Source organism: Anolis sagrei, chromosome 10, assembly GCF_037176765.1.
Source record: "Anolis sagrei isolate rAnoSag1 chromosome 10, rAnoSag1.mat, whole genome shotgun sequence".
In the NCBI taxonomy this organism is placed as follows: domain Eukaryota; kingdom Metazoa; phylum Chordata; class Lepidosauria; order Squamata; family Dactyloidae; genus Anolis; species Anolis sagrei.
Window position 1 is genome coordinate 15,663,054 of NC_090030.1, and position 26,329 is coordinate 15,689,382.

Genomic DNA, 26,329 nt, shown 5'->3' on the forward strand with positions numbered 1-26,329 from the left:
AAACAACAGAGAGTAAACAATCAGGCACATCTAATCACCTCTCAACAAAAGATTCCCCCAGTTTGATAGCATTTGATGGCACTGCCAAGCCATCAAATGCTAATCAAGGTGGTCAGTTGAAACATTCACACCTAGCTCCAGCAGACAAGAGTCCTTTGTCCCATCCTGGTCATTCCAAGGATATATAAACCCATTTTCCTACTTCCAACAGACCTCACTACCTCTGAGGATGCTTGCCATAGATGCAGGCGAAACGTCAGGAGAAAATGCCTCTAGAACATGGCAAATACAGCCCAGAAAAACCTACAACAACCCAGTGTTTGTTGTGCTATTGTTCATGTTTATTCCTCATATTTGTTTATGAGATTTATTTTAATTGTTTTGCATTGCTTGTTGTTACTGCTTTTGTTATTGATGTGTTGTTGGCTCGGCCACATGTAAGCCTCATCGAGTCCCTTGGGGAGATGGTAACAGGGTATAAATAAAGTTATTATTATTATTATTATTATTATTATTATTATTATTATTGCCAGGGGCAACCTTTCCCTTTTATATACAGATGTGTTTTAATCAATGTTTCGCTTTTTAAAAGTTTAAGCACACACAAAAAACAGCAACAAAAAGTAGGTTCTTGTGGGTTTTTTCGGGCTATATGGCCATGTTCTAGAGGCATTCTCTCCTGACGTTTCGCCTGCATCTATGGCAAGCATCCTCAGAGGTTGTGAGGTCTGTTGGAAGTAGGAAAAATGGGTTTATATATCTGTGGAATGGCTGGGGTGAGGCAAGGAGCTCTTCCCTGCTGCAGTTAGGTGTGAATGTTTAGCTGATCACCTTCATTAGCATTTGAAGGCCTGCCTGAGCCTGGGAAAATCTGTTGCTGGGAGGTGTTAATCTGTGCCTGTTTTTTTCCTCTCTGTTGTTTAGCTGTTATAATTTTAGAGTTTTTTAATACTGGTAGCCAGATTTTGTTCATTTTCATGGTCTCTTCCTTTCTGTTGAAATTGTCCACATGCTTGTGGATTTCAACCAGAGAAATCAGCCATAGCAGAGCAGCTGATGAACCAGCCTGGACACAGCATATTATTTGAGAACACAGAAATGCTGGACCACTCTCACAACCACCATGTCAGACTACACAGAGAAGCCATTGAAATCCACAAGCATGTGGACAATTTCAACAGAAAGGAAGAGACCATGAAAATGAACAAAATCTGGCTACCAGTATTAAAAAACTCTAAAATTATAACAGCGAAACAACAGAGAGGAAAAAACCAGGCACAGATTAACACCTCCCAGCAACAGATTTTCCCAGGCTCAGGCAGGCCTTCAAATGCTAATGAAGGTGATCAGCTAAACATTCACACCTAACTGCAGCAGGGAAGAGCTCCTTGCCCCACCCCAGCCATTCCACAGATATATAAACCCATTTTTCCTACTTCCAACAGACCTCACAACCTCTGAGGATGCTTGCCATAGATGCAGGCGAAACGTCAGGAGAGAATGCCTCTAGAACATGGCCATATAGCCCGAAAAAACCCACAAGAACCTATTGATTCCAGCCATGAAAGCCTTCGACAGCAACAAAAAGTGTTGCACATTTGGTCGCATTTGGTCAACCTAAACATGGCATTTGGTCCTATAACATAACCCATCCCTAACGGAGACCTCTCTCTTCTCTGCTCATTCTCATGAAACAGGAATTGGGACTGAATTTTTCAACGCAGTTAAGTTAGCATTTTCATTTTTTTCAAAAATACAAACTGAAGGCATGTAGTGGATTTGTAGCAACAGCAACTTAAGGATTTAAAATCCTTTGCCGAAGCCCAATAAGCTGGCCTAAGGTAATGTCTGTACCTTTTCAACAGCCGCCGTCTTCAGCAGCCAGTTCTCTGTATTTTCTGAAGATCATAAAAATACCACCGAGACGCTGCTCAGCATAATCTTCCTATTGTGGCCCATACCTCGCTTATTTAAATGGGAACAGTAATAAGTAACTGGTTGGCAATCTGAGCATGTGCATTTTGGTATTTTTTCTCAGGCACATAAATTCTTGTTACGGTCATGGAGTTTCACTAACAATTGCCCAGAACTGACAACAGCCAAAAGCATTCACTGGAAGCGCAATGAACACAATCGACATGTTGAATGTATGCAGTTACATCGAGTTATTTCCTAAACCCATTTCCACCATGATAATCTGTTCGGATCTCTTCCTTTTCCAAACTATCATTTCATGCTCCTTCTCATTTTCTTTAACATTACATGCCCTGAAAGAAAAATCCCTATTTTTCCTCCTTCTAAACTGAAATAACAATTATAGTTCATTATAATATGGTGATTAAAGATCTCACACACTGAAATATTAATATGCTCTTAATTGGAGTTTTTCAGACTCTGGTCCTCCAGACGTTTTGGACTTCATCTCCTACCATTCCCAACAGCTGGTAAGATAATAATAATAATAATAATAATAATAATAATAATAATGCACTCAGCTGGTGCAAGAAGACCGCGCAGACAGACTACAAGCAGAGGCATAACACTGTTGCTCAGATGATTAATTAGAACCTGTGCCACAGATACCATCTGCCTACAACAAAGAACTGGTGGGATCACAAGCCAGAAAAAGTTACAGAAAATGAACACGTCAAACTCCTCTGAGACTTTTGGATTCAGACAGATAGAGTTTTGGAGCACAATACTCTTGACCTCACAATGGTGTTAAAAAACAAAGGCTCCTCTCATGTCCCTGCATGGGAAGCTGGAGTTGACAGAGGGAGCTCATCTGCGCTCTTCCTGGATTCGAACCTTTGACCTGTTGGGCTTCAGTCCTGCTGGCACAAGGGTTTAACCCATTGCGCTACGGAGAGCTCTGAATTCAGTTGGTAATATATAAGATGAGCACAAAGGGGAAGGAGGAGAGAACTGGAACATGAGATGAGAAAGGGTGTTAACTAGTGGTGCATCTACACTGGCGAATTAATGTAGTTTAGTACCAAAGGAGATTCCATCTGGACATTAGGAAGAACTTCCTGACTGTGAGAGCCGTTCAGCAGTGGAACTCTCTGCCCTGGAGTGTGGTGGAGGCTCCTTCTTTGGAAGCTTTTAAGCAGAACCTGGATGGCCATCTGTCAGAGATGCTTTGAATGCAATTTTCCTGCTTCTTGGCAGGGGGTTGGACTGGATGGCCCATGAGGTCTCTTCCAACTCTATGAGTCTATGATTCATTTTAACCGCCATGGCTCAATGTTATGGAATCTTGGAAGTTACAGTGTTTACAAGGTCTATAGTCTTCTCTTTTTGAAAATATGGCATTGGGAGGAAGGAAAACGCGAAAGTCAATAGTGTAATATCTAATGCGAGGTCTGTTGCAGATCATTACAAATGTACTTAACACATTTTATTCCATAACTTTTTCAAAAAATCCCAGGACGCCTTATAATATAAATGGTGGAAAAAGCCATAATATAACCAACATAGTAAATCAACTGATTTATTAGGCAGTAACATTGCATCTAGAACATTATCATATTTTTTCGTGCCGGTCTCCCTCTTTCTCATGTTATTTCTTTCCTGTTGTTTCAGGCATAAATTTCCAGTTTTCACCAGCCAACTCCAGATAAGGCATTAACCTCTGAAGTGCACTTCTGATAGGAAAACTACCAAATGGCCATTTTAGTTAAAAGGTATAATTTATTGTATTAAGGACTCCAGAGAGATAAATCAAGAGTGGAGGGAGAGGCTTGGAAAGGTTTATCAATTTCCCCCCATTGACAACGCTGCACTAAGCTGCCTTGGGAGGGCAATTAATCCAAGGCTGGGAATCATTTTGGCTCTTATGTGGATGATGGCAAATAAAGCAAATTGCCAGAGGTATGTTTCTAAAAGCCCGTAAACTAATTTAATATGCATGCCCTCCATCCACAACTACCACATAAACATCGGATCCTTTCAAGCTGCTTTCTTTGAGTCAGTTCAAATATAAATTAAAAAGGCATTTGGTTGGTGCCTGAACTATGCACAGATGTGGAGATCTATATATTGGTTTCCTAAATTTTAGCCAAGCCTGGCTTCCTTGTAACCTCCTAAAACAGTGGTTCTCAACCTTTCTCATGTGGTGACCCCTTAATTCAGTTCCTCATGTTGTGATAACCCCCAACCATAACATTATTTTTGTTGCTACTTCATAACTCTAATTTTGCTACTGTTATGAATCGTAATGTAAATGTCTGATATGCAGGATGTATTTTCATTCACAGGACCAAATTTGGCACAAATACCGAATACATCCAAATTTGAATACTAGTGGGGTTTGGGGATTGATTTTCATAGAATCATAGAATCAAAGAGTTGGAAGAGAAGCAGGAATATTGCACTCAAAGCACCCCCGACAGATGGCCATCCAGCTTCCATTTGGGAGTTGAAGTTGCTGGAATTTATACTTCACCTACAATCAAAGAGCATTCTGAACTCCACCAATGATGGAATTGAACCAAACCTGGCACAAAGGATTCCCATGACTTACAGAAAATACTAGAAGGGTTTGGTGGGCATTGAGCTTGAGTTCTGTAGTTCATCTGCATCCAGAGAGCACTGTGGGCTCAAATAATGATGGATCTGGACCAAATTTGGCACGGATACTCAATATGCTCAAATAACACTGGTGCAGTTTGGGGAAAATAGACTGTGACATTTGGGAGTTGTAGTTGCTGGGATTTATAGTTCACCTACAATCAAAGAGCATTCTGAACTCCACCAACAATTGAATTGAACCAAACTTGGCACACAGAACTCCCATGACCAAGAGAAAATACTGGAAGGGTTTGGTGGGGATTGACCTTGAGTTTTGAAGTTGTAGTTCACCTCCATCCAGACTCAAACAATGATGGATCTGGATCAAACTTGGCACAAATACTCAATATGCTCAAATGTGAACACTGGTGCAGTTTGGAGAAAATAGACTTGATATTTGGGTGTTGCAGTTGCTGGGATTTATAGTTCACCCACAATCATTCTCTACCATTGATAGAATTGGGCCAAACTTCCCACACAGAACCCCCATGATCAACAGAAAATACTGTGTTTTCTGATAGTCTTTGGTGACCCCTCCAACACCCCTTTGCGACTCCCCCAGGGGTCCCGATCCCCAGGTTGAGAAATGCAGTTCTAAATATAAGAGCTGAAGAAGCTTCCGTTCCTTGAGCAATGGACTCAGCTTTGATCAAGGGCCCTTCCAGACAGGCCCTATATCCCAGGATCCGATTCCAGGTTTTCTGCTTTAAATTGGATTATATGAGTCCACACTGCCAGATAATCTGGGATAAACAGAAAACCTGAGATCAGGAAAACAAGGGGTCCTCATGTTCTACATTTCATCTTTTCTCTGTACATTTTGTTGTGTACCTTCAAGTAGTTTTCTGCCTTGATATTCTGGGATATAGGCCTGAGTGGAAGGGCTCTGGGACATAAGGTGTAAGGATCTGGACAGATGATGGATGGAAAGGGTGTTGGATTCCACTCATTCTGCAGCACTGATTCTCTTATCTAGGGCTTCTGGGAACTATAATCTAACAAAACTTAAAAGAGCATGTGATTCCTACTTCTGGAATAGACTAAAGAGTGAAACACAGAGCTGGAAACCAGGCTGCCCTCCTCAATGTAGCTTAGATCCACAAGCAGACATGCTGGAGGACAAATGGAAGGGCATCTAGGGGCCAAATTATGTTTCCATGAGCACTGGAAAGGTCGTGGCCTTCAGAAAATTCAGGGAACCCACATTCTACAACTCTTCTGTAATGGAAACCTTGGTGTCATCTCATTACAGCTATGAGCAGATGTTTTCCCCAGAGGCTCAATTAAACCATATGTCATCGCTTGGAGCTGCCATCAATGGCTCCTGATCTATGCAGACATGCGGGATGCTGGGGGTGAATGTGGCAACATTTGAAAGGTTTTCAATTGAAACCCTAGATTGGCCCCTAAACAGAATACACTGTGGATATGTGGCCATATAATACAACTGCTCGCCGTTTTCTTGCACTTAAAATATATCTAGGAAAAAATGGAATTATCAGGGACTCAAAGGCTCCTCTCGTAGTTGTATGAGACCGCTCTGGGATATCTGTCTAACCATGGTAAATGGTTTATTATTTATTTTATTTATTTCAAACATTTGTACCCCGCCTTTCTCAACCCCGCCCCCCCCCCGGGGGGGGGGGGGAAGGACGGGACTCAAGGCAGTTTACATCCGGCACAATTCGATGCCATTACATATAAATAATGCATACCATAATACATAGAAAACTACAGTAAATTGAATTCAAAATTAGTTTTAAAATAAAAAGTACATTAATGAAAAGTGCAATAATACTGACTGTCTAGCCTTATGTCGAAACAAATATTTTTATTTTAAAACCAAATGTTTTTATATTTAATATAAAAACATTTTTATATATTTTATATATTTTATATTTATATTTAATTCATTGATTAAATATAAAAACAATGGAAGTATCAAAACAATGGAAGTATCAAATCACTCTCCAAAAAAGATTCCCCCCAGGCACTTCCAAGCCATTGAATGCTAATCAAGGTGATCAGCTGAAACATTCACACCTAGCCCCAGCAGACAAAAGTCCTTTGTCTCACCCTGGTCATTCCACAGATATATAAACCCATTTTTCTTACTTTTAACAGACCTCACTACCTCTGAGGATGCTTGCCATAGATGCAGGCGAAACATCAGGAGAAAAATTGCCTCCAGAACATGGCCATATAGCCCAGAAAAACCTACAACAACCCAGTGATTCCGGCCATGAAAGCCTTCGACAATACAATGGAAGTATTGTCGAACGCTTTCATGTCCGGAATAGTTGGATTGCCGTGAGTTTTCCAGGCTGTATGACCATGTTCCAGAAGCACAACCTCTGAGGATGCCTGCCATAGATATGGGCAAAACATCAGGAGAGAATGCTTCTGGAATATGGCTATACAGCTCAGTTAACTCATAGCAGTCCAATGGAAGTATTGCCCTATAGCAGTGATTCTCAACCTTCCTATTGCTGCGACCCCTTAATACAGTTCCTCATGTTGTGGTGACCCCCAACCATAAAATTATTTTCATTGCTACTTCATAACTGCAATTTTGCTACTGCTATGAATTGTAATGTAAATATCTGACATGCAGGATGTATTTTCATTCACTGGACCAAATTTGGCAAATACTCAGTATGCCCAAATGTGAACACTGGTGGAGTTTGGGGAAAATAGACTTGACATTTAGGAGTAGTAATTGGTGGGACTGTGGCTGGGAGTCAGATGCATTAAGATTATTACTGACCGAAAGGTAATGAGTTCGAAGCCAGGCCAAGTTGGCGTGAGTGTCCAACCAATTTGTGTAGCTTGCTGTCAACCTTTGCAGCCCGAAAGACAGTTGCATCTGTCAAGTAGGAAATTTAGGTACCACCTATGCGGGGAGGCTAATTTAACTTATTTACAATGCCATAAAAATCTCCAGTAAGCCTGCAAAGAATGAGGAAGTACTTCATCAGAGTCACAAATTTATGGTGAAGCAACAGCTCCCCCAGTGGCCAGAATACCCTCATGAAGTTGGAATGTTAAATTGCCTCTGTGTCTGTCTATATATGTTGTGTGTCTATGGCATTGAATGTTTACCATGTATATGTACATTGTAGTTCACCCTGAGTCCCCTGTGAGGTGAGAAGGACCAAATATAAACACTGTAAATAAATAATAAATAACAAATAATAAATAAATAAATAGTTCACCTACAATCAAAGCGTATTTTCAAGCCTACCAATAATAGAATTGGGCCAAACTTCCCACACAGAACCCCCATGACCATCAGAAAATACTGTATTTTCTGATGGTCTTTGGTGACCCCCTGATACCCCCTTGTGACCCCCTCCAGGGTCCTGACCCCCAAGTTGAGAAACGCTGCCCTATAGTATCGTCTTAAAAGTATGGCCCTTGAAACTCTGTGATTCTTTCAGAAAGGGAAAGTCTTTTCTTTTCCCCACCAGCATTACAGGTATATCTGGTGGGAACATAGGAGAAGGTAGAGAGTCCCCCAAAAACTGACTGCTCGAGGGGATGGGGCCTTATAGAATTGTGCTGTATTGTGTGTCTTCTGCTTATTTGTCATTTTAATAGTTATGAGTTTAAATTGGTGTTAATGTTACAGATCATTTAGTGATATTTATCATTTTGCATTTGCAATATCTTTTCCAACTACTGCAAGCCTCCTTGAGTCCCATACTGGGAAAAACACGGAGACAAATAAATGCTCTAATGATAATGATAATAAAGAGTGAACTACTTCTGGTAGACGTCTTAGCAGCAGTTAATCTTTTAATATGTCACAGTCTGCATGAATGATTTAACATAAAATATGAATTTGGTTAGAGCACACCTGGAATATTGTGTCCAATTCTGGGCACCACAACTGAAGAGAGATATTGAAAAGCTGGAATGTGTCCAGAGGAGGGCGACTAAAATGATCAAGGGTCTGGAGAACAAGCCCTATGAGGAGTGGCTTAAAGAGCTGGGCATGTTTAGCCTGAAGAAGAGAAGGCTGAGGAGCCATGTGAGAGGAAGTCATAGGGAGGAGGGAGCAAGCTTGTTTTCTGCTGCCTTGGAGACTAGGACGCAATGGCTTCAAACGACAAGAAAGGAGATTCCATCTGAACATTAGGAAGAACTTCCTGACTGTGACAGCTGTTCAGCAGTGGAACTCTCTGCCCCGGAGTGTGGTGGAGGCTCCTTCTTTGGAGGCTTTTAAACACAGGCTGAATGGCCATCTGTCAGGAGTGCTTTGAATATCAGAACATATTGTATATCAGAACGTATTATATATCAGAACGTATTATATATCAGAACGTATTATATATATTGTATATCAGAACATAACCATTATGTATTTGGGTTTCTTGTGCATTGCAGTGTGTTGAGTGTTGGGCTGTGTTGCACTTTGAGACACACTGCACAATGACTACAATGCTGGCTGTGTGATCACAATGATCCCAAAAGGCATAGTAACATCTCCTTTCCTTTAAGTCAATGACACAATTCAACTTTATGCAATTGTATGTCAGTTTACAATGATGTAACTTTCCAACAGGACACCAACAATCATATTGAACCAAACATTAGGAAGAACTTCCTGACTGTGAGAGCTGTTCAGCAGTGGAACTCTCTGCCCCAGAGTGTAATGGAGGCTCCTTCTTTGGAAGCTTTTAAACAGAGGCTGGATGGCCATCTGTCGGGGGTGCTTTGAATTCAATTTTCCTGCTTCTCGGCAGGGGGTTAGACTGGATGGTCCACGAGGTCTCTTCTAACTCTATGATTCTATGAATTTTTCAAAATCAGAAGTGAGCCCAGATTTTTTCTTTTTGGTATTCCACGAGACTCCTAGAAAGGGAACCAGGGGCAGATTATTGTTCCATGAACCTGTCAAAGTTTCAGACTCTTGTCCCATAGTTATAGTTGGTTATTTCCCGCAAACAGACCAACACAACTAACACCACTCAATGTACTTTCTTCAGTACTATGAAGTTTAAGAACTACAGATTTAATTTACAGGCCAAAGTGCATGAGAAACCGTTAGAAGTTATAGATGATCTGAAGCTGCCAACACCAACACATAAATTGTAGCCGCCTGAGATGGGATGCTGTATAAAAATATTACAGTCCGCTATATTTCAAACATTACTCTGCCTTTTCAGGAGGAAAATATATGTAACCTTGTTTTTGGAGTAGGAAGCTACTCCTCCACAATCAATACTTCTCCTCCTCCTTCATTGACAACAACAGCTACAAACTCACAGAAATGTAATTTTTCCTCGCGGCCACCCAGGTGAGGCAAGTTACATTCATTTTTCTGGGTAAACTCAAGTTCTGGAGCTTGGCCTGGGGTCTGTTTATGAGTTTTTTGCTCAACGAGAACATTAATATGACAACATTCAGCATTTAAGAATGACTGGTCCAACACTATCCCGGCATCTTTTTATTTGGAAACACAATTTTCTGGTTAATTGAATTTATGTAGCTGGGCCCTGGATTTGTTTACGAGTTTCTAGTTCAATAAGGAATTTCACCATCCAAGGATCAAGACATCCCAGGTATCTTTCTGATCGGTTTTCATGCTTATTTATTTATTTCGTGTCAAAAACATTGCATAAAATAGTTAATCTAAAACTGATAAAATAAAGGGATCACAAGATACAAGATAGTTTTAGACCAAAAACAGGCAACAACGACTGCATTGTCTGTAGCTTTCAACAATTCTTCCTCTGTCACATGAGGCAGGGCATTGTGGACAAACATACAGATGTTGAGTTGTTTGTTTTGTTCCACAATCACACAGGGTGGAGGATTCTTCTAGGTAGTGCCATTTATCCATGTTGTCTTTGTTGGAGCTCAGCCTGTGATTGTGTCCCAGGATCAGGGTGCTTTGGATGTGGGGAGTGATGTCAATGAGTTTCAACTTGAATTTTAAGATGGCAACGGTTTGGTCAGTGATATTGATGCAGAGAATGAACAGGAGATCCCTGTTCAAAGTGTAGTTTCCCATGAGAATGTCCCTGAAGGGTGTGGGGATGATGGTGTGATTTCTGAATTGTTACCAAAGAGTTCCCATGATAGAGAACATGAAAACAGCTCAGCACCTGGCCCAGATGCAGAAATTAATGAGCAAATAGATAATGAGCAAATAGATAGATGGGATGAGATCAGTCAAAACAGGAGAGCTGAACAGTGGCTTCGGCATTTTGCCAGGCTCCGAGAGAACAAGATAAGAAATTCTCAGTAAAACGAAACCAATTTCTGAGTGCTAGAGACATAGCTAACGAGGAGATAAAAGTCCCAAGTACAGGATATGTAGTCCGATGAAGCATTGTTTGGAATCAAGTCAAGATCTCGTTCTTATTCATGGAAGTTTTGCTTGGGAAATTAATATTTAAGTGCCATTGTTTCATGGTTTTGTTTCTTGGATTTTATGATTATATATTAATTCCTTGAGTTCATGTTTCCTCATTTCTTGCACTTTATTTGGGAAGTTTTGACTTTGTTTTTATGGACTTTGATGGACTATTACCCTGGACTACTTTGTTCCTACTTATCTTCCTACCTAGTTAGATTTACCAATTTCTTTAAAGTGTTTTTTAACCTTACTGCTTTTTAATTATCTTCAATAAAAGGATTGTTTTCCACCAACGGTGTGGTGTTTAAAGTCAGAGGGCTTTTCCTGTCCTGGAGTGCAACAGTCTTTTGATCTGCCCACTCTGCTTCTGAGTCTGTTCAGGCAACTTCCAAGTTGCCCATTCCTGGTTTGCCCCTGGAGGAAGACCCTTGTGGATGGCCATCCAGTTGGAATTGCCTGATTTTGCTGCCCAGAGGGAAATTCTTGCTGTTGCTGGAGATGCATTTAGAGGAGTGGTAGTTGTCAAACTTTTTCTTGATTTGAGTCTACTGGGAGGAGGCTGATAGCCAAATAGTGGGTGGCTTTCACAGTGTTCAACCTTATTTCTCTTGCAACTGGCAGCAACTTCCTGTCACACGTCGGGAGGGGGGGGGGGAGTAGTGCCAGAAAACATATGGAATCTATCAACAGGTGTAGGTTTAAGACATCCTGTAATTATGCTACATGTCTCATTTAGTGCTACATTCACCTGCTCCACGTGGACAGATTTATGCCAGATTTATGCAGTTGTTGTTGTTTATTGATTCAGTCACTTCTGACTCTTTGCGATCTCAAGGACCAACCCATGCCAGAGCTCACTGTCGGCCGTCACCACCCCCAGCTCTTTCAGAGTCAAGCCAGTCACTTCAAGGATACCATCCATCCATCTTGCCCTCGGTCGGCCCCTATTCCTTTTTTCCTTCCATTTTCCCCAGCATCATTGTCTTCTCTAAGCTTTCCTTTCTTCTCATGATGTGGCCAAAGTACTTCATCTTTCCCTCCAATATCCTTCCCTCCAATGAGCAGCTGGGCTTTATTTCCTGAAGTATGGAGTCACTGGATCTTCTTGCAGTCAAAGATACTCAGAATTTTCCTTCAACACCACAGCTCAAAAGCATCTATCTGGCTTTAAGATTTATGCAGGTTTTCAGGTAAATAGAAGGGTGATGGAGCTTGCATCACACAATCCAAGAACCAGACAGGGTTGGCCCAAGATATGCCCAATATCTTTCTATTCAGAAAACAGTTTTCAAGTACATGGAAGTGTAATGGAACTTGTCTTGGATATCTTTGTTTCTGAGTCAAGAAAGAATTGTAGCACACTTTCTGAGAACCAACCATGGTCCTCCAAAGACATGCCCAGAAACGTTCTAATCAGAAACACAGTCTTTGGGTAACTAGAAAAATAGTATTGCATCACACTATCCAAAAGCAAGCATGGCTGGCCAAAGATATCTCCAACATTAAGAAAACATCCTTGGGAAGTCTTTGTTTTTGGGTCAACAGAATTGTATCACACCACCCAAGAATCCAGCATACTTGGCTGAATACATGCCTGGCATCTTTCTATTCAGACTATTCAGACAATGCAGTTTTCAGGTAAATTGAAATGTAATTGAGGTTGGCTTGAGATATCTTTATTTGAACGTCAATACAGAGTTGCATCACATCATCTAAGAACCAAGGTGTCTGGCCCAAGACATGTCCGATATCAATCTATTCCAAAAACACAGTTGGTGGTCAAAGAAAGGAAAGGGGCTTACCTGCTCTCGAATGAGACATCTCCCCGGATTACATGAGTGCTTTCTTTGCCAATAAGGAACTTTATTCTGTCATAAAAGAGCCTTGGAGGGTGTTGTGAGAAAGGAGGCTGGCTTTGCTGAATGAGGTCAAGGGGATCAGGAGAACCTTGGCAGAGAGGGCTTGCATAGCAAGTGCTTTGTTGACAGCAATCTGGGTCTATGCAGTCTGTCAAACCATCTGAAAATGAATAAGACAAGAAAGGGGTCACGGAGAAGGCAAAGGGATGGCTGCGTGGGAACACAACAAGCCAAGCAGCTAGGAAAAGGAAATACACGGATATTGTACATATCTGTGTGCTGTTGCTTTATTTCATATAAACTTTGCCTTTCTCTCCAAACTGAATTTCATAACATTAGTGAAAAAAGCACAAAGAAGGTATAACATAAAAGCAAACAAGCCAGAGTATTAAAATATAAAATAATAGGCTTTTAAAACCATGTTAACAACAAAAGGATAGCACACGCTTTCCTCCTGAACCTGTCAATTGTCAAAAGCTGGACTCAAAACAAAACAGAAGGATCTTTGCTTGCAAATAGACAAAAGGAGAGGAACAAAGGTAGGTGAATAATCTACGCGAGAGAAATATAGCGTCGCTTCGGAAAATGAAATAGAAGTTTTTCTCCCAGTCTATAATACTTGAATTCAGGGCCTTCATATCAAACTAAATGGCAAAACACATTTAAGGAAGCCTTTCTTCACACAATGAGGAGTTCAGCTAAGAAATGAACTAATAAAATACATTTGTCTAAGAGATAAACCCATGAAGGATATGGTTGTCAATAGGCTAGAAGCAATAACAACAACAACAACAATAATCAAAGTATGGATTATCGATGTTGAAATCCCAAGTGACAGCAGGATTGACGAGAAACGACTGGAAACGCTGATAGGACATGAGGATTTAAAGATCGAACTGCAAATACTCTGGCACATGCCTGTCAAGGTGGTCCCAGTGGTGATCGGCACACTGGGTGCAGTGCCTAAAGACCTTGGCCCGCACTTAAACCCAATTGGTGCTGACAAGATAACTATCTGCCAGCTGCAAAAGGCCACGATTCTAAGATCTGCACGCATTATTCGCCGATACATCACACAGTCCTAGACACTTGGGAAGTGTCTGATGTGTGATCCACTACAACACCCAGCAGAGTGATCTTGTCTGCTGTGGACTCATATTGTTGTGTTTCAAATAATAATAATAATAATAATAATAATAATAATTTTATTCTTTTATCCCGCCACTATCTCCCCAAAGGGACTCGGGATGGCTTAGACACAGCACATGGTGCCTAAAAACAGGACATAAAATAAACACAATTTAAAATACAATAAGTAAAACACATAGGCATATAAAACACTAACAAAGACTCAATAAAACTGCACTCATTGACCAATGGTAGCAACCTGCTGTAAACGTGGCTAGGTTGTAAACAATAGGACAAGGGAATGGGATCGGTTCCTACATGGTTTTTCATATTTTCATAACATAATGTAATCCTTCACTTTTCTCTTGAAGTAAGCAAATAATAATTATAGCATTTTTTTCCTTTTGTCGAAGGGTTTCATGGCCGGAATCACTGGGTTGCTGTGAGTGTTCCGGGCACTAAGGCTGTGTTCCAGAAGCATTCTCTCCTGATGTTTTGCCCACATCTATGACAGGCAGGCATGTAGCCGGGGGGGGGGGGGGGTTGAGGGGCTTCAGCCCCCCCCGAAATTCTCATGGTGGTTCGCGAAAAGGCCTTACTGGTGCATCATTTAAACTGTTATGTTTATTCATATCATGATCTGATCAGCATACTCAACATATCCCATATGCATGGGGGTATTGGGGTAATGATACAAAAGGTTTGCTAGGGCAGAACCTCTTTCACTCAGACTCAGCCCCCCCGAAACTCAGCCCCCCCGAACCCCTCCCCCTGAAAAAACCTTTAGCCCCCCCCCCCCCCCCCGAAACGAAATCCTGGCTACGGGCCTGATGACAGGCATCCTCAGAAGTTGAGACCCCTCAACCTCTGAGGATGCCTGCCATAGATGTGGGTGAAACGTCAGGTGAGAATGCTTTTGGAACATGGCCCTACAGCCCGGAAAGCTCACACAACCCAATTTTCTTCCTGCTTTAAGAATAGAAAACCGCAGGTTGAAAGTACATTTACAATTTGAGTCTTATTCTACGCAAAATTTGCAGATGCTTGTTTTGTGCACAGCTGGCTGGGAGTCACTACTGACTGAAAGGTCATGAGTTCGAAGCCAGCCTGGGTTGGAGTGAGCTTCCGGCCAATTTGTGTAGCTTGTTGTCAACCTTTGCAACCCGAAAGACAGTTGCATCTGTCAAGTAGGAAAATTAGGTACCACTTATCTTGGAGAGGCTAACTTAACTAATTTACGAAGCCATATAAATCTCCAGCAAGCATGCGGGGAATGAGGAAGTACTTCATCAGTGTTGCAGATGGATGGTGAAGCAACAGCTCCCCTAGTGGCAAGAAAAAAGTTGGAATCTTAAATAGCCTCTGACTGTCTGTCTATATGTGTTGTGTGTCTATGGCATTGAATGTTTGCTATGTACATGTACATTGTAATCCGCCCTGAGTCCCCTGCAGGGTGAGAAGGGTGGAATATAAATACTGTAAATAAATAAATAAATAAATAAATAAATAAATAAATAAATAACACATTCTGTCCAACCATCCATGTATTTTGTATACAATAAGCCTCAAAGTTTGTATACACTTCCAAATTTGTGTAGTTCTATGAAGAATACCATCAGTCTAGGATTTCCTCATCAAGATTTGTGATTTTTTTTACCATTAATTTTCAGAATATTCTTTCTATTTCTGTTTTATTATCAGAAGGGGCTATGGTAGGATATTATCATCATAGGGACTATTGGAAATAAGGAACAGCATCTCATATTCGATACAAAATTGGTACTGGCACCAGTGGAGGGAGAAATAAAGGGGAGAGGCATGTTGGATGGCTGTGCCAGATCAGTAAGAACAAGCATTAAGGGCAGAGATAAGAGGCTTACAATGCAAGACAGAAGATCAGAAAATAATACAGTGCAATAATCTATATGTGAAAGAACGATAAGCTGAATAGAAGTTTTATCTGAATCAGTAGGGACAAAACAATGGGGAACAAGAGGGGCCAAGAGAAGAGAAAAGGTAAGGCAGTGCTTGGAGGGAACATGAACACAGAGATAGAAGATAACATCTGAGGTTCCCGCTTTAGAAGGGTGAGATTGTCAACAGAAAAAGGAAGAGGAAGATGATAATGAGGTATTGGGAGGGAAGGCAGACTTTCCCCTTTTCTGACCTGGCAAGAGCTGCATCTACACTTCTGCCAATAATCTGAGAAGTTTTGAAGAACAGGTGAAATCCTTGGATAACTTCCCCAATTTCCAAAAATGGGGGCAAAGACTATTCAGAGCAATGCTGATACTGGGAAATGTTCCAGAGCAGATCATTCAGCAGTCAATCTGTAATCAGTTAGGACAGATTGCTGTGATTACAAAGAAAAAGAAATAATCATGTCAGACTAATTTCATCTCCTTTTCTGATCGTTACAAGTTTGGTACATTTGATGTGGGTGGAGTGTGTTCAGATTGCAGTGAGGCTTTGACAGGTTCACCCTCACAATCTTGCAGACAAGCTGGTAAGATGTGGCCTAGATAGTGGAGCTAGTTGATGGAACAAACTCAAAGAGTGCTAGTTGATGGAGCAAACTACGAAGCAAAGAAAGTCAACTCAAGGCCTAAGGCAGAATCCTACAGAACCATATCTTCCACTTATTTACAAAGCACCATTATTTAATATTCAATATTCAATATTGCTCTTCTAGCAGTCACCAGCCAATCCCTCTCCAATGCCAGGAATACAGCTTAATTTCTGGCATTAGAAAATGTTGTCCATTTCTGCTCCCTTGGCAGCCACCTCTCCACAAAAGTCAACATTGACACTGAAATACAACGCCACCTGAACTCTGTGAGTGCTGCATTTTTCTGAATGAAGCAGAGAGTGTTTGAGGTCCGGGACATCCGTAGGATTACCAAGGTGCTTGTTTATAAAGCTATTGTCCTCCCAATCCAGTTATACATCTCCAAGCTGTGGGCTATCTACAGACGTCACATACAACTCCTGGAATGATTCCATCAGCGTTGCCTCCGAAAAATCCTGCAAAACTCTTGGGAAGACAAGTGGACAATGTCAGCATGCTCGAAGAAGCAAAGACCACCAACATTGAAGCAATGGTCATCCACCATCAACTCCACTGGACCGGCCATGTTGTCCGGATGCCCAACCACCGTCTCCCAAAGCAGTTGCTCTACTCTGAACTCAAGAATGGAAAATGAAATGCTGGTGGGCAGGAAAAGATATTTAAAGATGGGCTCAAAGCCAACCTTAAAAACTCTGGCATAGACACTGAGAACTGGGAAGCCCTTGAGTGCTCCAGCTGGAGGTCAGCTGTGACCAGCAGTGCTGTAGATTTTGAAGAGGCACACATGGAGGGTGAAAGAGAGAAATGTGCCAAGAGGAAGGCGCATCAAGCCAATCCCAACCAGGACTGCCTCTCACCTGGAAACCAATGCCTTCACTGTGGGAGAAGATGCAGATCAAGAATAGGGCTCCACAGTCACCTGCTGACCCACCACCAGTACACCAGTCTTGGAAGACAATCCTCCTCGGACAATGAGGGATCACTTAAGTAAGTAAGTAAGTAAGTATTCAATATATGTATTAGATGATGTGGATGAAGAAATGGCGGGGATGCTTCTCATATCCACCGTGACACCCAACCAGGAGTGGCAGCTGATATCTTAGAAAACCACATAATGCTTTTGGATGCCAGCTTCCATCAGCTTCTATTTGTATTGCCACCATCAGATTCAATGGTAGTTGAATGCTTAAATCTAGAAATTGTTGTGGTTGTGTGGCTTCAGGTCTGACTTATGGTTACTTTAGCAGTGGTTCCCAACCTGTTTTTCACCAGGGACCACTTCACTAGCGACCAATTGACCAGGGACCACTTTGACCAGGGACCACTCTTCAACATTAGTACCAAACGGGTTGCGAATCAGTTTTTGGTCAACTTTAGATTCAGTTTGGCTATTTTGGGTGCTAATTCAGAAAATTGCATTGGATAGACCACATCAGCACTAGTTTTCAATACTGAACATACACCAGCCAGTAGTCGCCATCTGCTCACCCGCAGAAAACCATATTTAATGATCTAGAGCTGATGTGGTAGTAATAATACTTTGTGGGTAGTCAGCCTATCCCCTTCTGACATCCCAGTTGCCTCGGCACTATAAGAGGGTTTCGCGAGACCAGTTGCTCTCGTTGCAGTATGGTTTCAAGACAACGGTGTAGTAATGGTGAGGCCGTGGACCATATTTTTGTTCTTGTGGACCACTGCAAGGTGAAGCTATCATGGCAAGATTTGTTCAAAATCATTTGCCCTTGTCTTCCTCTGAGGCTCAGTGACTTTGACTTGCTCATGTGGATTTGCATGACCGAACAAGGATTTGAACCCTGGTCTCCAGAGATGCTCAAATCATACCATGCTTCTCTCTAAACCTAAGAGTACACCAACTGAATCAGTGTAATTCACCCAAGTCTTGATTTGTCATTCCACAACTGGTTCAATGACCCTAATACACTTGGAAATAGTAATTTGAACGAAGTCTTGGTTCAGCAACATCAGTGGGGGCCACACATTCCCCATTTCTGTCTTCCGGAATAATTTCCCTAAATATTTCCCTTAGCAACAGCCCTGTTATCTTCCAGTGCCATTTTTGACTGTGCAAATTCAATGCTTTCAAGACGTTCCCTTTAAATTGAGTTTAATTTGCACTGAATAAACTGCAGAAATTATACATTTGATCCTTCCACACAATATTTTTGATTTCTTTTCTTCTGCTTGCATGCGTGCCTGCTGCGTTTTTATCCAAACTGTTCGGCAGAAAATAACAGAGAGAAGATAGGGAAAGAACCATAACAAAAAGCTATGATGAAAATAGGATTGCAGGCATCTCATTTCTTTTTTTATTATAGCGAGGTCTGGGTGGCCCTGAGCTAAATCTGGGTCGGATGAATCACACCATTCTGAGTTAAGGGCGGTCAATGGATTGGCTTAAAACGTGGCTATTAGAAGTGTTCAGTTTGAGAACGGTCTCAATTTGAGGAAGGCTTAGAAATAACTTTGGTTAGAAGTTGATGAGGATGATCCAGCAGTTGGATAGCTATTGTCAGTTTCTTCTTCTTTCACACAAAACCTCTGTGGGGTTTTGTTGTTGCTTTTCCAGGTATTGATTTGTGTTTGTTCAACTGATTTTGGACATGTTGATGCCCAACAGATGTGAGAGCTAGAGCTGTGTGCATGTAAGTGGGTGTCCATGGGTGGCATAAAACATAACAGTTTTAGGAACAAATTTGGGGCTTCAAGTCCAATCTGAGATGTTTCTGATCCCGTCTAAAGCCAGCTGGCACATTTTAAGCAAGAATATTTGGCAAATAGAACAAATTTGTGCTTGGAGGCACAAGTATCAGTCTATGCTCAGCCATGGTGCACTGCGTACAGCAAACTTAAAAGCAAAATGATCCTTACGCAGCCTGCTCACAATCTGTGTTCTGGTTACTGTTGTTGGATTTAAGTAGAGCCATTATTCTAGACCCTGAGGCTCTAATCAGAGAATGTCAGGCTTACAGAAATCAACAGAGACTTTTGGCAGTTTTGCAGAACGTTTGCTGCTGCTTTCGAAACAATAGCCAGGTCAACCTCAAGATCTTTAGCTCATTTAAAAGGTCTGAATAGGGAACGGTGAAAGAGGTAGATATGTTACTTTACTGTAGTATGAACAAAAAAGAGAGTCCCGCAGTATTGTTAAAGCTAACATATTTATTTTCAAAGACTGCGATCTGCTTCCACAGATGCATGACGGAGAACAACATGTGGCTGCGCTGTAATGGAGCAATGGGGGGCAGAGAGAACAATGGGGGAGATGAAAGAAGAGGAAATGAAGTGGTAATCTCAGTACCAACTGCGAAGCCCCTGCTGCAAAGGGCACCTGCCAAAGATGTTAGCGTCAACTGAGTGGTAGTGCAAAGCTGTGCCAATACGGCGCAGATGTTCTCCACAAGCTCAAGTCAGCACTCCATGGGCACGCATCTGCTACACCGTTTTAGCCTGAGAGACATTTTGGCCAGAGAACATGCCGTTGATATGATAGAAATTATATTAAAACACACACACAAAGAATTGGGAGGTGAGATTGCGCGCCCCAGAGGTAGAATTCCACGTCTGCATTGAGTAAGATGCTATAGTGTAGCCTTGATTTAATTTTAATTGTATTTTATTTCAATGTTGTCTTTTTGGTCCCATGTAGAGACCCCACACTGTCTCATATGCATAACATAAAAAACCCAAACCCAATAAAATCAGCCTAGGAACTAACTAAAAACAACTCAGACTTGCTTTGCTCCTGAACCAGTGGATACGCTTTGGTTTAGATTAGATTAAAAACATATATAGAAGTCTTTTCTGCAGAGAAGGAATGGTTTGTGGAGGAGTAAAATAGATTCTATTACCATGACGAAGAAGGCCCAGCTATCATACTTATCTAGACATGTCTCAGATGGTGGTGGGACTACTCAAGGACTACTCCCACAGATCACTGTACCATGAGGATCATAAGGAGAAGCTGGTCTTTAGATATAACAGACCCAAACTATGAAAAACTCCGATAGTCTTATCTTAGACCCCATGTACATTGATCATCTAATGCAGTTTTCAAATGAATATTGAGGAAAGTGTTTTTGTTGCGCATATGATTACACAGGAAATCCTGGAATCAGTTAGAGGCCTGGATGGTGATGGTACAAACCACAGAGCACTGGAGCACATTAAAGACTTTCTATACTGCACTTTGGTGGGAGTTTGCTCTCTGGCTGCCGAGCTAGCTAGCTTCAAATTGCATTAAATGGTTAGCATAGATGGGAACTTAGTCTCCAGAACTCACTAGGGGCCAATGGAGCATTTTGCTCCAAACACTGAGCTTTTATCGGCAGCCTGTGGAAAACATTCTGGATCCAGTTTTAATTAACAAACAAATCGGATGAAGTATGGCACAACATTTCTATAAGTGTCTTGTATACATTACGTGGCTTCAAAGGCAACAGCTTTGTGTGCTTGGAGAAACCAATTACATAGAATATGCTCCCATTGGAGATGCGAATGGCATTGTTATCTTCCCTGTAACAACTCAAACCCCTTTTCAGAGGGTTTAAGGGGCTGTGGTAGCACAGCAGGTTAAACCACTAGATGGAGGAAATCTGCTGACTGAAAGGTTGGCAGTTCAAAGCCACGAGTTAGGGTGAGCTCTCAACTGTCAGCCCTAGCTCCTGCCAACCTAGCAGTTCGAAAGCATGTGATGCGAGTAGATCAATAGGTACCACCTCAGCAGGAAAGTAAAAGGTAGATATTCAGACATGCCAGCAACACAATCGGAGATATCCATGGACAAAAGGCTCCTTGGCATAGAAAAATAGAACAACATCACTTCCCATGGCCAGAGTTGAGCACTGCCTTCAGGTGGTGGAGATGGAAAAAGGTGAAGCCTTTTACTTTTGTCTGTGTTGTATGTCATTATTCGCTGTGTATGTAAGAAGGAATTGAATGTTTGCCTCATATGTGTATTGTAGTCTGCTCTGAGTCCTTCTGGGGAGATAAAGTGGAATATAAATTAAATTTATTATTATTATTATTATTATTATTATTATCATTATCACAACAAGATTGTTGTTGTTCATTCGTTCAGTCATCTCCAACTCTTCATGACCTCATGGACCAGCCCACGCCAGAGCTCCCTGTCGGCCGTCACCACCCCCAGCGCCTTCAAGGTCAGTCCAGTCACTTCAAGGATGCCATCCATCCATCTTGCCCTTGGTCGGCCCCTCTTCCTTTTACCTTCCACTTTCCCCAGCATAATTGTCTTCTCTAGGATTTGCTGTCTCCTCATGATGTGGCCAAAGTACTTCAACTTTGTCTCTAGTATCCTTCCCTCCAATGAGCAGCCGGGCTTTATTTCCTGGAGGATGGACTGGTTGGATCTTCTCGCAGTCCAAGGCACTCTCAGCACTTTCCTCCAACACCACAGCTCAAAAGCATCTCTCTTCCTTCGCTCAGCCTTCCCTAAGGTCCAGCTCTCACATCCGTAGGTTACTACAGGGAATACCATGGCTTTGACTATGCGGATTTTTGTTGCCAGCAAGATTAGTACATAGCAAACAAGATCACTATGGATCACACGTCAGACACTTCCCAAGTGTGTAGGACTCCGTGATGTATTGGCAAATAATAATAATAATAATAATAATAATTATTATTATTATTATCACAACATGATTAGTACACAGCAAACAAAATCACTATGGATCACATGCCAGACACTTCCCAAGTGTGTAGGGTTGTGTGATGTATTGGCAAATTATTATTATTATTATTATTATTATTATTATTATTATTATTTTGTTGATCTGTCAGTATATTATAAATGTTGCCTTTTTGGTTACATTATGATGAAACATTTCATTGCTCTCACTGTCCTGATGCCAAATTTTACAGGATTTTGTGATTACCTTTGATAAACATACAGGATGAAAGTGAGGGGATATATATATATCTCAAAGGCCATATACAGAAGACACTCAGTACTTCTTGCTATCTCAAAAGGTAAAGTAGATTTAATCACTCTGAGTGATACAAGAATAGATTCTGGTTAAACTTTAGGAGAAACATCTCAAGCAAAAGAGTATTTCCGGATGGCCCTTGTGGCCTTCATGATTCTCAGGATGGAAACAATTATTCAGGTGAGTGGTAGGCATATAACTCTTCACTAATTTTCTTCTTGCAGGTAGCAACAAATAATTTCAGCAATTTTTCCCCATGGCAAAAAAGTCTTCCAAAACCACACAATTTTTGAAGGCGATTTGCAATACAGGACTTATTCTGCGCAAAATTCGTCAGTCGTTATTTTGTGCTGAAAACAGCCTCCTATGTGGGAGATAATATTTCAACACAAAACTATTAATCCCTCTGCAGAAAATGATATCTCCTATGCCAAAGAGATTCATTCAAGCTGAAAAATATATATAAAAAGAGTATACAAAGAGGGACGACATTTTAAACAAAAAGCATTTGCTGATGACTTGGTAATATTTTTAGAAGATGCTCTGCATTCAAGTAAGATCTTGAACTCTGTCCTAAAGGAGTCGGGAGAATTAAGAGGCTTGAAAATTAACAAGGAGAGTCTGAGTCTGTGATTCCTTTCATTCTTCACCTCCCTGTTTATTCTGATTTTTGGAAATCACCAGAGGAGCAGGTGGCTGGAGAGAAGCAGGTTTGGCAGGGATGAAGTGACTTAGCAGGAATGAGAAGGAATTGTTGAATGGGAGCAGGCAGGCAGGCGAAGGAAGAAAGGGAGCACGGGCTCAAAGCCCAGGAAGTCCATTGTTTGAGGGATTCCTTAGACAAGAAGCTGGAAAGAGATTGGTGGTGATTTTTGTTGCATGCTTTAAGCCTTCTATCAACTACTCCCAAAAACTCTACTACACAATTCACTTCTATTTATTAATTCCTGGTATCAATTCCTTCATTGTCTACTCCTCCTGGTATAGGTATGCAAGGTGAAACAATCACAGCCAGGGGTAGAATTACAACTGCACAGCTATTAAGAAAGTTACACAGTTCTGAATAAAACTGTGATTTTTTTGAAAGTTTAAAAAAGTTTTTAAAAGTTTGCAATTTAAAAAATCCTGAATGTTTTACCCTGTAAAAAGAAACGTCTTTTTACCTTCTCTCTCTCTCTCTCTCTTTTCCTTTATTATTATTATTATTGTTGTTGTTGTTGTTGTTGTTGTTGTTGTTGTTATTATTATTATTCTCAATAAAAAAAGGTTGTCCCCTGACATTAAGTCCAGTCATGTCTGACTCTGGGGTGTGGTGCTCATCTCCATTTCTAAGCTGAAGAGCCGGCGTTGTCCATAGACACCTCCAAGGTCATGTGGCCGGCATGACTGCATGGAGCGCCGTTACCTTCCCGCCGGAGCGGTACCTATTGATCTACTCACATTTGCATTTTTTGAACTGCTAGGTTGGCAAAAGCTAGGGCTGGCAGCGGAAGCTCATGCCGCTCCCCGGAATCGAACCTGCGACCTTTTGGTCAACAAGCTCAGCAGCTCAGCGCTTTAACCCACTGCACCACTGGGGAGCCCATTATTCTCAATAAAATAGTTTAAATAGTTTTTTGTTTTTCCTCTTTTTTCCTTTATTATTATTATTATTGTTTTTATTATTATTAATAATAAAAAATACTAGAACCCAAAAGAAACAACATCTTTTCAATATCTCTTGGAAGTGGAAAAATGAGATTTTTTGACCTTAGTTTGTCATTGGCCAGGCTAGTTGAGATGTAGAGAATCAGAAAGTTTATTTATGTATTTTGTATCAAAAGCATTGCATAAATTAGTATAAAAACTGATAAAAATAGAAGGAGCACAAGAGGCTAAATACTTTTTGACCAAAAATGGGAAACAGCGACCACATTGTCTGTAGCTTTAAACAATTTTTCCTCTGTACACGAGGCAGGTCATTGTGGACAAGCATACAGATGTGGAGTTGTTTGTTCTGCTCCACAGTCGCACAAGGTGGAGGATTTTTTTTAGGTAGTGCCATTCTGCTAGGTTGTTTTTTGATCTGCCTACTCCACTTCTGAGTCTGTTTAGGGACTTTCAAGTTGCCCATTCTTGGTTTGCTCCTCGTGGGGCGGGGGGGGGGCATCCAGTTGGGATTTCCCGGTTTAGCTGCCCAGAGGGATACTATTGTTATTGCTGCTGGGGGAACATTAAGAGGAATGGTGGTTCTCATGAAACTTTTCCTTGATTTGAATTGACTGGGAGGAGGCTGATAGCCATGTAGTGGGTGGCTTCCATAGTTCCATAGTGTTCAACCTTATTTCTTTAACAGTTAGCAGCAACTTCCCATCACACATCGGAAGAGGGGAGGGGGGCAATGCCAGCTTGCTTGTAGAGTTTATCAAAAGGTGTAGGTTTAATACAGCCTGTGATTATTCTGCATGTTTTCTTCAATGCTATGTTGGCCTGCTTTGCATGGGCAGACTTGTGCCAAACAGGGCAGGCATACTTGGCAGTTGAGTAAGTCAAGGTCAGGGCTGATATTCATACTCATTTTGGGCCTGCACTCCATGTGCTGCCAGTTTCCGCAAGATGTTACTGCGTGCAGCTACTTTGTGCTTGGTGTTCAGACAGTGTTCCCTATAAGTTAGTGTACGGTCTAAGGTGACACCAAGATATTTAGGATGGAAACAATGTTCATGTTCTTGGCCTTCTCAGGTAACTTTCAATTTCCTGTTAGCTGATTAATTTGTGACGATTTGGCTTTATCTAATTATTTGATCTGTATTTTAATGTATTTTAATGTATTAATGTATTATGATGTTATTATGTTTTAGCTTATTTGTGTATGAATTTTCTGTTAGCCGGCCTGAGTCCCTCTTCAGAGGTCGAGAAGACCGGGTTATAAAAGCTCTAAATAAACAAATAATAAATAAATTAGCTTCGAAGATCCGTAGGTGGAAAGCTACATAGGTGGCAGGGTTAGGCTTCAGGTAGTATCTTTGTAGTAGCTGGAGAGATCTTTCAAGACATTGGATTCTGACAGTTTCTTAGTCCTTTGCTTGTGTTATTAAGCCAAGGTCATCAGCACATATATGGCTATTTGTGAGTGGTGGCTGTGGCTGATCCATTAGTAGCGATGTTAAACAAGGCCGGTGCAAGAATGCTGCCTTGGGGTAAATCTGTCATGTATCATGTTCTGAAGTTGATAGTGGTTGGTGGTGGCAGGCCTAGCAGTTGGTGATGGAAGAGTTAATGTAAAGTCATAGTTCTAAATCTGAGTAATCTTTTGATTACGGTAAAGACTCTTGATCTCTGGACTTTGTTTATTGAACTCTCACCATGTGACCACTGGACTGGACCTTTTGACTATGGAGTTATCTTGAAACTGCAACAGTGTTTGCTGTTTTTGTTTTATATTCTGTGGCTGAGTGCTATCTTTATGTTTTATATTTTGGACTATTAAAACAGCCAGGAAGTAAGTGCTGTTTTAATTAAACTGATACAAACTAGATGATTGTTTGGTTCATCTCTACCTGAATAAGGCAGAGCCCAGTCATCGTGACAAAACCATTCTTTTGCCTCCTCCATATACTTTTCCTGCCTTGAAACTCCACTGTGGTTTTCTAGGAGGGTCTGGACAGTTATTGTAAAATCATAGTCCTGGGTAATCTGGTAGACTTTCTGAAGCATTTTTCTATGTTGCACTGTGTCATAGGCTGCTGTAAGGTTGACAAAAACTGTCCCCATAACACAATCTTATATCTTTCCTCAATGTGCTCAGTCAGATTAAGAATTTGGGCTGTACAGTTTTTCCCTGGTCCAAAGTTTGCTTGTTGTGCAATAAACTGGCATGCAATAA

At 41.2% G+C, this 26,329-nt stretch overlaps 1 protein-coding gene across 10 annotated transcripts in view; it reads right to left on the minus strand.

Moving 5' to 3' along the window:
• The window catches only part of TENM1 (teneurin transmembrane protein 1), a 453,498-nt gene that overhangs the window by 117,818 nt on the left and 309,351 nt on the right, over positions 1 to 26,329 (minus strand). For all 10 annotated transcript variants that reach the window (XM_067471568.1, XM_067471566.1, XM_067471567.1 and 7 more), the window contains one exon: positions 12,742 to 12,958. In XM_067471568.1, coding sequence (XP_067327669.1) covers positions 12,742 to 12,958 — 217 coding nt within the window. The remainder of the gene's footprint in view (positions 1 to 12,741; positions 12,959 to 26,329) is intronic.